Source organism: Trypanosoma brucei, chromosome 6 (genome assembly GCF_000002445.2).
Source record: "Trypanosoma brucei brucei TREU927 chromosome 6, complete sequence".
Lineage (NCBI taxonomy): Eukaryota > Euglenozoa > Kinetoplastea > Trypanosomatida > Trypanosomatidae > Trypanosoma > Trypanosoma brucei.
This window is the reverse complement of record NC_007279.1, coordinates 266,922-278,508: the sequence shown is the minus strand read 5'-3', so window position 1 is coordinate 278,508 and position 11,587 is coordinate 266,922. Positions and strand designations below refer to the sequence as shown.

The 11,587-nt window shown below is 45.9% G+C and overlaps 2 protein-coding genes across 2 annotated transcripts, besides 27 other annotated features; both read left to right on the top strand.

Annotated features, from left to right (window-relative positions):
• Window positions 1-11,587: part of a sequence feature (sequence corresponds to BAC RPCI93-3D8) that runs on past both edges of the window.
• On the top strand, window positions 348-4,853 carry Tb927.6.650 (hypothetical protein, conserved; the record flags this gene model as incomplete). The annotated part of the gene is made up of 1 exon (XM_840095.1): window positions 348-4,853. The coding sequence occupies one exon, from the start codon at window positions 348-350 to the stop codon at window positions 4,851-4,853; it is 4,506 nt and encodes a 1,501-aa protein (XP_845188.1).
• Window positions 5,089-5,119: a microsatellite.
• Window positions 5,304-5,372: a microsatellite.
• Window positions 5,617-5,650: a microsatellite.
• Window positions 5,697-5,728: a microsatellite.
• Window positions 5,794-5,818: a sequence feature (AT_rich).
• Window positions 6,087-6,161: a sequence feature (A-rich).
• Window positions 6,192-6,215: a microsatellite.
• Window positions 6,343-6,376: a microsatellite.
• Window positions 6,419-6,461: a sequence feature (CT-rich).
• Window positions 6,628-6,666: a microsatellite.
• Window positions 6,735-6,786: a microsatellite.
• Window positions 6,822-6,855: a sequence feature (AT_rich).
• Window positions 6,905-6,954: a sequence feature (CT-rich).
• Window positions 7,012-7,045: a microsatellite.
• Window positions 7,131-7,176: a sequence feature (T-rich).
• Window positions 7,209-7,258: a sequence feature (A-rich).
• Window positions 7,387-7,410: a microsatellite.
• Window positions 7,426-7,478: a sequence feature (AT_rich).
• Window positions 7,692-7,734: a sequence feature (CT-rich).
• Window positions 7,798-7,842: a sequence feature (A-rich).
• Window positions 7,909-7,949: a sequence feature (T-rich).
• Window positions 8,116-8,161: a microsatellite.
• Window positions 8,311-8,360: a sequence feature (CT-rich).
• Window positions 8,375-8,415: a microsatellite.
• Window positions 8,809-11,013, top strand: Tb927.6.640 (serine/threonine protein phosphatase, putative; the record flags this gene model as incomplete). Its single annotated transcript, XM_840094.1, has 1 exon — window positions 8,809-11,013. The coding sequence occupies one exon, from the start codon at window positions 8,809-8,811 to the stop codon at window positions 11,011-11,013; it is 2,205 nt and encodes a 734-aa protein (XP_845187.1).
• Window positions 9,070-9,119: a microsatellite.
• Window positions 11,113-11,154: a microsatellite.

Sequence of the window (11,587 nt, the reverse complement as noted above, 5' to 3'; positions counted from 1 at the left end):
GTGACCAGGCACGTATATATACATATATTCCCGTATGACCACGCGTTTGTTTTACATGTCAGTGCATGCATATATTCATCTCTCTCTCTCTTACATATTATTGCCTCTAACTAGCAACACCAGTAGAACAATAAGCCCCTGAGGCAATAAAGGGCATACACGCCCACACACACAGGAAGAAGTGTGAAGAGGGAAGGTAGTCAGTAGCCACCACACCACCCTTGTTTTCCCCTTTTCTTTCTTTTCTTTGGTTTGTACCTTCTGTGTGTGTGTGTGTGTGTTTGGTGTCTTGTTAGTGCGTGATTGTATAGGGGCGGCCCTCCTCATCCCCAAGTGAGTGGGTAGAGATGTTGGCCACACGTCAGATAGTTCCCTCCACTGTGGCGCACATTGTGTGCCCCCTTTCGCTTATTGGCGGCGGCGTTGTGCTCCTCGCAGCTGTTGGGACCTCCATTCACGTCTACAAACCGGTGTGGCGGGCAGATAGCGACGATGATATAGAGAGATGTTACTTCTCCGCTACGGGGGATGAGATGCATTTAGGCAACACACCCATCTCTATGGTGGCCTGCGCCCATCAGTGCTTTGCTGTCGTCACGCAAGACCACAGACTCGTGGTTGCACGTTATCAAACAAACCTACCCGTCGACCCCCTGTCTTGGGTTGCGAAAGATCCCCTGCATCACAACAATGCGTGGATAGTGCTGCACCGTACTTCACTTTCCACAGACTTTTCTGGTCGTTGCTCGCAGCCAGTTCACACCCCGCAACTGGCGTGTAGTAGCGATGGGCTCGTGGTTCAGTGTGCGGCCACGGGTGGAGGTCGGTATTGTGTCAGCATCAACTTTCCCTCCACTTCGCAGGGAGCTGAGAAGCTGGCGCAAACGAAATGGGTTTTTGACGTCCCAGGTAGCGTGGCGCAGCAGACGTTCCCCACGGCTGCCTTCAAGCGTGATGTGTTGGAACAATCGGATGAAGAGCTTTTGGAACGCTACACCATTCAGGAGTTGGTGGAGCAGAAGCAAAAGCAGGAGCGGCCGGAACCTTGCATTCGCTGTGGGATGCCTCCTGTTAGCGTTTCGGCCATTAGTCATGTGTGTAATAGTAACGATGTTTCGGTTGCCCTTCTATCCGTTGCGTCACCGACAACTGTGAAGTCGGAGTGCGTTGAAAAGAGGGACAGTTTTGCGTTTGCGTCAGTGGACAGCGATTGCCTAGACCTGTGTATGGTTAATAGACCCAAATTCGACCAAATCTTCGATGATAAATATCCCATGCCAAGCTGTTCGCCCTACCTAGTGTTGTCGCTTCACAAAACATTGTTGGTGCTGGCTAGACTCGGAAACACGCACAAACTTACAGTTTTCAGCGTTGACAAGGGTCCAGTGATGAAAATCTGTAAGGTAGTGAGACTTGCCCAGAGTGCTGTGCAACCCATCGCGGGTGTGGTGCACCAACGGCGGCAGCCATTTCAGGTATTAGAGAGTGTAGACGGAACAGGGGAAAGTGAAGTAAGCAACACCGACAGCGATGTGTTGTGGCTTCTTTTGAGTAATGGTAATCTGACAGAGTTCCCGTTGGGATCAGTAGCGCGGGCCACTGGACCTGTGGTGGTTCAGGATGCGCCCCATCTTCTCGTGGGGGATTGCGAAGGATGTGATTGGCCACTCGCTCACATTAGTGGTCTCCCCAGTGGGTTCCGTCCGTCCGCCGCGGTGCCACTTCCGCACGAGTCGACAGTCACCTTCGAACCTCACAACACCACGCGGCGTTACATCATGTTGAGTGACGGAGTGGCTGACTCATACGTTATCGACCTTGAAACCCGTTGCACAGTGGGTGCACTGCTTTCAAACGGTGCCATGACGTCTGCATGTGGCGGGCCTTCAGCTGACATCATCGTTTCATATGCAAAGGGAGTGCTACAGCGTCTGTCGCCAGGGATCGGAGCGGTTCTGCGTGTCCGCGCCACCTTTGCGGGGTCTCAGCGAATGTTCTTACTTTCGACCGCTGTTGGAAATCGGCTTCAGGACAAGGAACCGGAGCACACTCTGCTGGAATTCTATGTTGTAATTACTACAGCCATCAACACTGTCCTTCTGCGCGGAAGCGGGAGTCAGTTGGAGAAAGTGAACGATGTACAGCACCTGATACTCGACGAACCAACTTTGGCTGTGTACTGTGTTCCTGACGCACAGGAGTTGTCATCGCCGTCGTCACATTTTTTTGCGCAATGCACTCCAACTCGTATTAACTTTTCAGGGAAGTGGATCCGACTTCCAAATGTTTTACCCGAATTCACTAGTGCCTCTCACGCGTGCTTTGGGGATGATAAATGGCTCGCTGTTGCATACGGCCGGAAGTTTGCCGTTTTTAGTATTGCTAACGTCAACGATACATACGTGGTTCTGCTTGAGACCCTCCCCAGCGATGTGTCACATGTGACGACGTGGAAAGCGAGCGAATCTAACAGCGGTTGCTGCAATAGCACGCTTTGGTGCGTGGCAGCCTGTCTCTGGTCACATGAGGTTTGGGTTTGGATGCTAGATTGTGGCGTGAGGGGAGAGTTAAGGAATCGTTACCATATTTTTCACCTTGACGCTGTTGCTTTATCCAGCTTCCTCATTACAAAACGCACCGCGGAGAGCTGCGATGGTGGGGTACATGAGGTAGGAATGGGACTGGTGCTGCTGGACCAGGGGGTTGTCGTGCTTCAGTGTTCCATGGAGGGACCCCCGTCTCTGACTGCACTGAAGGACGTTGATGGTGCGCCATTCGTTGCGGATCTCTGTCTTAGCATTGCAACACATGGCGCAGCTGCGGCTGGCGGTCCTCACTTTGATTTTGCAAGCTTGCGTGCTGGCTCTGTTGAGCTCGTGTCCCTGGACGGCATGTCGTCCAGTGGAGAGCAGTTGGCTGTTGCCCTCGCGCCTCATCCGGGTGACAATAGCGCTAATACAGATGGCGGTATGCTCTTACCTCAGTTGCACTGTGGACTCGTGGTATACCTCCCCGCTCACTCCTTTTATTTACTTCTTCTCGCTGACTTCGACGGCATATCACTTCGATCCATCACCGAATTGGTCCCTCCTCCCCAACCGTCGCATTTGGCGTTAGCGCTGGGAGTTGCTACAAGTGGAAAGGCCGCGTCGCCCATCAGCGACCCCCCTTGTGATCTTCGCCGCCGTGGGGTTCTACTGCGCGGGCCTGTGGTGTACCAACTTACACACTCCATGCGGCTTCCATCAGTAACGTCTCCTTCACACAGCCTTACCAAAGCAGTTTACTTGCATCAGTGCAATATTATCGTTGCTATGCTAGATCGGGGTGAACAGGCCTCGTTTATTTCAACAGTCGACGTCGATACGTTCCGCGTGGTGGATGCGATGGCCATGAAACAGGATGAAGTTGCTATGTGTATGGAGCCTTTAATGTCATTAGGAGGAGGAGAAGTGAGTGGTGATTTTATTGTAGGCACGGTTATTTTATCCTCTGATGCCCCCAACGCTGTGGACAAGGAGGCGGCCACTGCTGGCCGTGGGGCCAACACGGTGCTCGGTCGGCTGATCGTCGTTCAGGCGCGTCCGCTGCGCATCTCGACAGCAGGCGATATTGTCGGCCCCCAGTTGAAGGGCAATGGAGGAGTAGTTGATCTGTCGGTTCAGAGTTTAGGGGATGTGCATCTCATTGCTGTGGCAGCGCTCGACATGGTGCTGATATTCCGCCTTGTTGGGTCCACGCTATCGTTGATGTGCTCCACATCGTGCACACCTGCCTGCACGACCGTGGCCCTACAGTATCCCTTCCTTTCTTGTAGCCTTTACTCTTGGGGAACGCGGTACATGCGACTTGTGTCGAAAAGCAGTAAAAGTAATTCAGATAAGAGCCCCAATAGCACTCACTGCCCGGAGCCGGTTGCTGCATTAGGGGATGTTATTTTGACTCAGTGCCTTCAGGATGATCTCTCACTACGGCATTGTGCTTTGGAGCCCACGCCTTTTGCCAACATTCACTCGCAAACTACTTTTGCTGACGGGTTTGTTCGTGTGGATGGCAATCGCAATGTTGTCATATTCAGCTTAAAGAACCCAAAGGTTAATGGCCAGAACAGCACGGCCGTTGCAGCGGGTATTGTTGGCGCAGATGGCGGCCTTCGAAGCTCTATCACGCGGTGCATGCGACTTCCATCCTGCATCCAGCGCGTATCTGTTCAGCGAGAGCGATCTCGCCATCACTTGCATCCCAATGGCAAAAACAACAACAACAACAACATCATTCATGACAATGGCGGCTCTAGGGGAAGTTTCCGTCCATCCGAATTAACACCATGGCGCTACCGTCAAGTACCTTTTGTATGTTGGCACGGGCGGCCCACTGCCTTGAGAGTAGTGGGACCTTCTCTACTGCTGCCTTGTGCTGATGGAGCACTGCACTGTGCGAGGGAAATTCCACAAGCGTTTGTTGGGGTTTTGCTTCGGCTGGAACAGAGAGCGACGGAGCTATATGACACAACATTTTCTCTCTCGCGCCGCGGATCCCATGTGGCGCTTGGTGAAAGTCCTTCATGTGGACTGCAGCGTACATATCACACAGTGAGTTACGAAGCAGAAACTGCCCTCCAGAGTCCAACCCGAGTGCTAATGAAACAAAGTTTTGTATCTGTAGATGCGGTGGGGGAACTCGTGTTGCTTCGACGATTAGTAGAAATACCCGATGCGGCACTAACATCTGAGGAACGTTTACTGGTGGAGCGCAAAGCTTCGCTGTTGGATGAGCGGCTGGAACACGTGTGGGCGGAATATGGCGGAGAGTTGAAAGACATGGCGGTTGCGGAGTTGCTTTACTTGTGGTAGCTCTGCACGTGCTTATTTGTATACATGTGTTTTGTTGGTTTATATGGTGGACTGGAATGGCGAAGGTTGGAAAATAGTGGGTATGCCGGCAGCAGCTGATGAAAATATAATGGGAAGCCCCCAAAAAAAAAAAAGGTGTGTGTGGTGCGATTTTAAGAACGTTCTTTGGGAGCGAAATCTGCAGCAAAGGAGGGAACAAAATCACAAATCACCCACAAGTGAGGAGGGAAAAAGGAATAATAATAATAACAATAATAATAACAATACCGCCATGAAGAACTGGGGAGTGACGGGGTTTGGAATTGCGATGCCTGCAATATCCACCAATATCTGGCGTGCAACCGTGAGGGATAAGTGACGAGCAGGAAAAGTAGTCGGTGCTGGTGGCGGCATGAAAATACCAATGACTTTGTCACCTTTTTTTTGTTTTGTTTATTTGTCTGCTTACTATTATTATTATTATTGCTGTTGTTGTTGTTGTTGTTCTTGTTCTTGTTCTTTTTTGTTGGTGTTGCTGTTTATCTGGTTCTTGCACCTTTTTTGTATCCGCAAAGCGCTGCGGCGGGCGCTCGTGCGGTGAGCGGGGGGGGGACGGGAGAGGGCCCCACAAGAGGTAACGAGTTGTGAAGTTACGCTTCTCCTCCTCTTCTTTTTTTTTATTTTATTTTGCTTGCAAAACAACATGTCACCACCATCAGTTAAATATATATGTGTGTGAAGTGAAGTGGGGTGGGGTGAAGTGCTGTTACTGTTGATGTGGTTTTCACTATCATCATCATCATCATCATCATCATCATATTCCCACTCCACCGCTGTTGTTTTTTTTTGAATTTTTAACTCCCGTCTCTCTCTCTCTCTCTCTTTTTTTTTCTCTCCCACCTCGCGCGGAGCATATGGCGGTACCGACGAGAACTTAAAAATATTAACCGGCAGCGCTCAGAAATTTTTTTTTAATTTATTTAATTCATTTGAGTACCGATCGCTTTCCGGCGTTACGTTAAAATGAGTGAGTCACGAGCAAATGACTGTCATTTAAATGTTGTCTCTTCACTTTATATTTCTTCTGTTCACTTCAATTTACTTCATGTCATTCTCATTCTTATTCCTATTCGTATTGGTTCTTTCCTTTCTTCTCTTGCTTTCCATCATTACTTTTATCATAGCGCATCACACACACACAAACAAACAAGGAAAAAAAAAAAGAGTTCACACGCAACACAAAACTTTTTAAAGTTTTTTTTTCGTTTATTTTCACTTTCTCTCTTTATTTTCTTTTCTTTTTTCCTTTCTTCTTGTTGTTGTTGCTTTCGTTGTTAGTCGCTAACCGCTCTTTTTTTCATATATATATATATATATATATATTTCTTTTCTGTCTTCACTTGCCAAAAAAGGGGGTGGAGAAAAGGAAAAAAAGAAAAGAAAAAAGGAGCGGTTTTACGTGTGACACCGAAAAAAAAAAACAAGTTCTAGCACAAGAGGTCTTTTTTTTAAAAAAAAAAAAAGGAAAAAGAAAAATAATAAAAGGGATATACTGATTTTTATACCATTTATATATATATATATATAAAGAAAGTGAAGGAAGGAAGAAAGAAAGAAGAAAAAGAAGAAGAGGAAAAGGCGGTTGAAGTTCTGCTCTTCTTCATTCAAAATCGATCACTTTTTTGTTGTTGTTTTGTTTTGTTTTTGTTTCACAACGACTCCGTAATCCCTCAGGGAAACTCATTTGGCGGTAGCGTTGTTGTTGTCAGTTGTTATTGTTGACTGACTGACTGACTTTTTCTGTTTTTTTTCTTTTTTTCTTTTTTTTTTTCTTGTCCTTTCTCTCGACTACTTTATTTTATCTTAGTTATTTACACCTTCCATCTGCATTTCTTGTGTGCCATTTCTTTGTTTATTTATTCACTCATTCATTTATTTATTTATTTACTTATTTGCTTCTTCACTTTTCAAACACGGGAAGTAAAGAAGAAAAATAAAATAAAATAAAAAAGTAATTAATTAAGTGAGTGGAGTGGAGTGGAAGCGCAAGAAGTCGTTTAGGAAATATCAACGAATAACAAAAAAAAAGAGGAGGAGAAGGAAGGAGGAGGAAGAAGAAGAACTTTTTTTTAAAAAAAAAAGTGGAAAGAAAGTCAACTAAAAAGTTCGTACGGAGGCGAAAACAAAAAAAACAAAAGAAAAAACAAAAAAAAGTTAGTCAACTGATTTCTGTACTTGTGTGTGCGGCCGTTTACTATTGGATTTGGTGGTTTGACGTGGAGTTAGAAGGAAAATTTTAAAAAAAGGAAAAGGAAAAAGAAAAGGAAAAAAAAGAAAAAAAAAAGATCGACTGCTCCTGGGGATCGGCTTCTATTATTTTTTTTTTCTCTTTCGTTTTTCTTCTTTTCCTTTTTTTTTTTATTTTTCATTTGACAAGTAGAACGGAAGCAACACGTGCAGTAAATTAAATAGTAGAGGAGAAAAGGAAGAAAAGGGATTGCAGCTTTGATCCAAAATCAAGAGAAGGAGTTGTGTATATTTGTGTATATTCTTCGTTGTTTTTGTTGTTGTTGTTGTTTGACGAATTCAAGTGAAATATATAAACATATTTATATATTGGTTTATATATTTTTTTAAAAAAAAAAACAATCTTCAGGGAAGTTTTGGAAAAGAAAAGAAAAAAATCTCGCTTTAGCACTTACATCTTCTCTTCTTCCTTTGTTTTCTGGTTTGTTTCGCCACTTCCTTTGCTTTTTTGTTTTTTTTTCTTTGTTTGGTCCGTTTGTTTCCGTTTTGCTTCCTTTGATCAATCAAACTTACGCTTCTTTCATACTGAAGCTGATTGATATAAGGCGTTACAAGAAAAAGTAAAAATAAAAAAAAAGGAAGAAGAAGAAAAGGAGAGTCATCACCATCATCACTCTATCGCCTGTTAGACCGGGTGATTTAATTCAACTCACACCCCTTTTTTTTTCTGCTTATTTTTTTTTTGTAATTTTTGTTTTTGTTTGTTCGTCTTCTGCTGACTTTTTGGTGGAACAATACGGCAACATTAACAAAAGTGAGGAGGGCGAGTAAAAGAAAAAAGAAGAAGAAGGAAAAAAAAAAGGGAAGAGAGCAACTGAAGGTGTAAAGAAGTTTCAGTTCAGTGCAGTGGTGAAAAGTGCATAGAAGAAGGGGAGAAACAAGGAGGAAAAAAAAAAAGAGATTAGGCGCCATTTGACCTCGAGGCAACAGCGGCTTTGAGAACAGTTCAAATAACGGTTACTTCAGCTATATCATTTATATATTTATATATTTATATATATTTATATATATTTATATACATACACGTACTCGTATAAGGTAGAGCTTTGTACCAAGGCAAGTGAAGGATAAAGGGGGGAGGAAAAAAGAAAAAAAAGAGAGAGAGAGAAGGAATTCACTGCTCTCCTGATTTGATTATTGCGAAGGTCACAGCAACAGTAGTGGCAGTGGCAAAAAAAGAAGACGACGAAAGAAAGAAAGAAAGAAGGGGAAAAGGATAGAGGAGTGGTGGTAGTTTATCATAATCGCTATTAGTATTACTATTATTATTGCTATTTACTTCTATAGAGCTGTGGAAGGGAAGAAGAGTAGCAAAGATATTTAAGAAAAAAAAAAGAAGAAAAGGAACGGGGAAGTCTCTTTGGAGGGGCGTTTGATCGGTAGCGAAAGAAAACGTAAGAGAAAGGAAAAAATTAAAGAAAGGGAGTGGCAACGGGTCGAACAAAAAGAAAAGAAGTAATAATAAAAGCATCAGCATAAAACCGGTAAACGAAATAATAAGTAAAAGCCACTACGACACACGTATACATATAATAAAAAAGAGGGAAAAGGGAAAGAAAAGAGTTGTGCATTAGTGCTTGTGTAGGGAGAAGGAAAGAAGGGGATAGCAACGATTTGAATAGATTCAGGAATTGCATATCGGGTTGCAACCGGGGGCGGGTAAATAAATATGACTTCAAGCACTTTACTGGAAAAGTTAAGCTCGCTCAAGTTGAGTGAAGGCGCTCGGGTGGGTGGAAGGACGTTTCGTCAAGGAGTTATGTCCCCCGGCACTATTGCTAATGTGACCACCACCGCCACCACCAACATCAACAACACGAACGTGGCCTCAGCCTTTGCATCCCTCATGGAGAAGCGGCAACCAACAGGGTCACCGGCAGAAAATGAAGGACCGTTGCGAGGCCTCATTATTGGCTCTGACGGTAGTGGAAACAACAACAACAGCAGCAGCAACAATAATAATAATAATAACAATAACAATAGTCGCAGTATGAAGCACAGCAGTAACAACAGTAGCACCAACAGCGGTAACGACAAACCAATTGAGACTCAAGCACCTCACCGTAGCGGTGTGGAAGGAAGCGCTGGTAAGGCGGCGCGAAAACTCCGGTCCTCGCCGAGAACACACCAACTGCCTGATGAAATGCGAGAAAAGACGTCTCACATCTCCGCCGTCCCGCGGTCCGTAGCTTTAGCGTTAGCGAGTGCCTCCGTTGGGGTTACTGAGCAGCCTTCAGTTACTGTAGAGCAGTTGATGCGTGCAGCCCCTTCAGCAAATGTTTCTTCTGTCACTTCTCCTCCCCGTTGCGTGCCGACTCTTCCAGTGGAGCCGATGGTTGTGGTTGATCGTGAAGGGGGACCCGATGCGGTTCGACTTGCCACGCTTGTCTCCGGTGATCCCTCAAACCCTAAGCTTATTGACCCAATTGATAATGTCAACGCTCACAAACCCATCATCCGCACCGTCCCCCCGTGTGATTATCGCTACATTATTGTGGGTGACGTCCACGGCTGCCCTGAGCAATTGGAAGAACTGTTGTTGAAAGTTGAGTTTCAGCAGGGAAAAGACTGCCTCATCCACGTGGGGGATCTGGTGAACAAGGGACCCGACTCCCTTGCCGTCGTGCAGCTTGTGCAGGCAAAGGGGGCTATTGGCGTATTGGGCAATCATGATTTTACACTGTTAAATTGCATTGCGCGTGTTAAAGGTAAGGCCCTTTCTCAGCAAGAGGAAGTGGATCCTGTAATGCGACTCGCAAGCACGTTCCCACAGGGTTGTGAGGACTATATTCGATCGTTACCACACATCTTGCGGATTCCGCAATATAATGTTATCGTTGTACACGCCGGTCTAAACGTTGAAAACTCCCTCGAGAAACAAAATGTGCATGAAATTATGCACCTAAGACGGTTAGAACGGTACACTGAGAGTAGTAATAATAATAACAACAATTGTGGCGGTAAACAGCAGCGCAACGAAAAGCAAAGGTTACGAGCAGTTGTAAAGGGTTCCAGGGGTCAGCCTTGGGGCGAGTTATGGACGGGACCGGAGTGTGTTGTCTTCGGTCATGATGCCCGTGCAGGGTTGCAGGAACTTCCCTTCGCATATGGCATTGACACAGGATGCGTTTACGGTGGACAGCTGACAGCTGTTGTGTACGGTCGCGATAGCCCGAAGGGTAAGTTGGTGTCGGTGACTGGTTTGCCTAAAGACGCGAATGAGCGTCGTGGCCTTCCGCCGCCCGCTGCCGATGTGTATGAAAAGTACGCTGAAGAACTGGAGCGTCTTATTTTACGGCCGACGCCACGCGCCACACCCGCGATTATTGGCTATATGCAAAAGCCAACATTCCTCTCCGCCCCTCCTCCAGGCTCCCCGGCTGCGTCGACTGGAAGTGTAATTAATAACTCGCTGCGCCCTGATAGTTGCTGTTCACTTCCAGCAGCTTCTCCTTCGCTTTCCGCGCGGGCAACCGTCCGCAGCAGTGGAGTGGAGCAGGAAACACTACTATCCTTGTTGAGAGCGGGAGAAATTCGTGCTGTAATGACCCTCATGAGGCTCCCAGCATATGAGTCGATGTGGTTAAATTTGTTGTGTAGCGAAGTAGAGGGCTGCACCGAAAGTTTTTGGATACCATTTGTAAAAGGTGTGCTTGATGGGTTGTTGAATACACGGCAGAATGGCGAAGGAGATGACTACGTGGAGGACTTGTTACAACTAGTGCTTGAAGCTTGTGACGAGTTTTGTAGCGTGCGAGAAATGGCCATTCCACAGCTCCGGAAACTGCAGCAGCGTGCTGAGGGAGGCGATTTTGCCCTTCCCAAGGCCACAGTGAAGATGCTAAAACTCACCGTGAGTCCCCAAAATGCCTAAAGGAGGATACGAAAGCTGTCAGTGAGGAAGAAGGGAAAGAAAAGAGGGGGGTAGATCCATGTGATACAGAAAATGTAGGGCAAAAGAAAGAAAATGTATTGGTGACGATGATGATGATGATAATAATAATAGTAATCATAAACGCCTGATATATTAGGCAAGAAGGATTATCAGAAACGCAACTAATGGAGGTGTGGGGAAGGTGGAGAGAGGCGGCGTTGAGAGTCCCTTATGTGTGGATATCACCATTACGTACACTTCCGGTGCAGTACATTCATATATCCTAGTAGATGGAAATATGTCTCGAAGTGCAAGTCAGATGAAACACAGAGAAAGAATGAAAGAAAGAAATGGAGGGGGCTTCCTTTTTTCTTTTACGCTATTTTAAAAGAGTGAAAGGGGCCAGCAAATGTTCACTGAGGCGTACGTCAATAACAACAGTAATGGTAACATGCCAAACACGGAGGTGCAAGAAAGGGGAAATGCACAGTTTTGTACATGTATGTGTGCGTATATGTGTGGCAGTACGTTTGTACATTTGTTGCTTCCGCACAGTAGTTATCTTTTTTTCTTG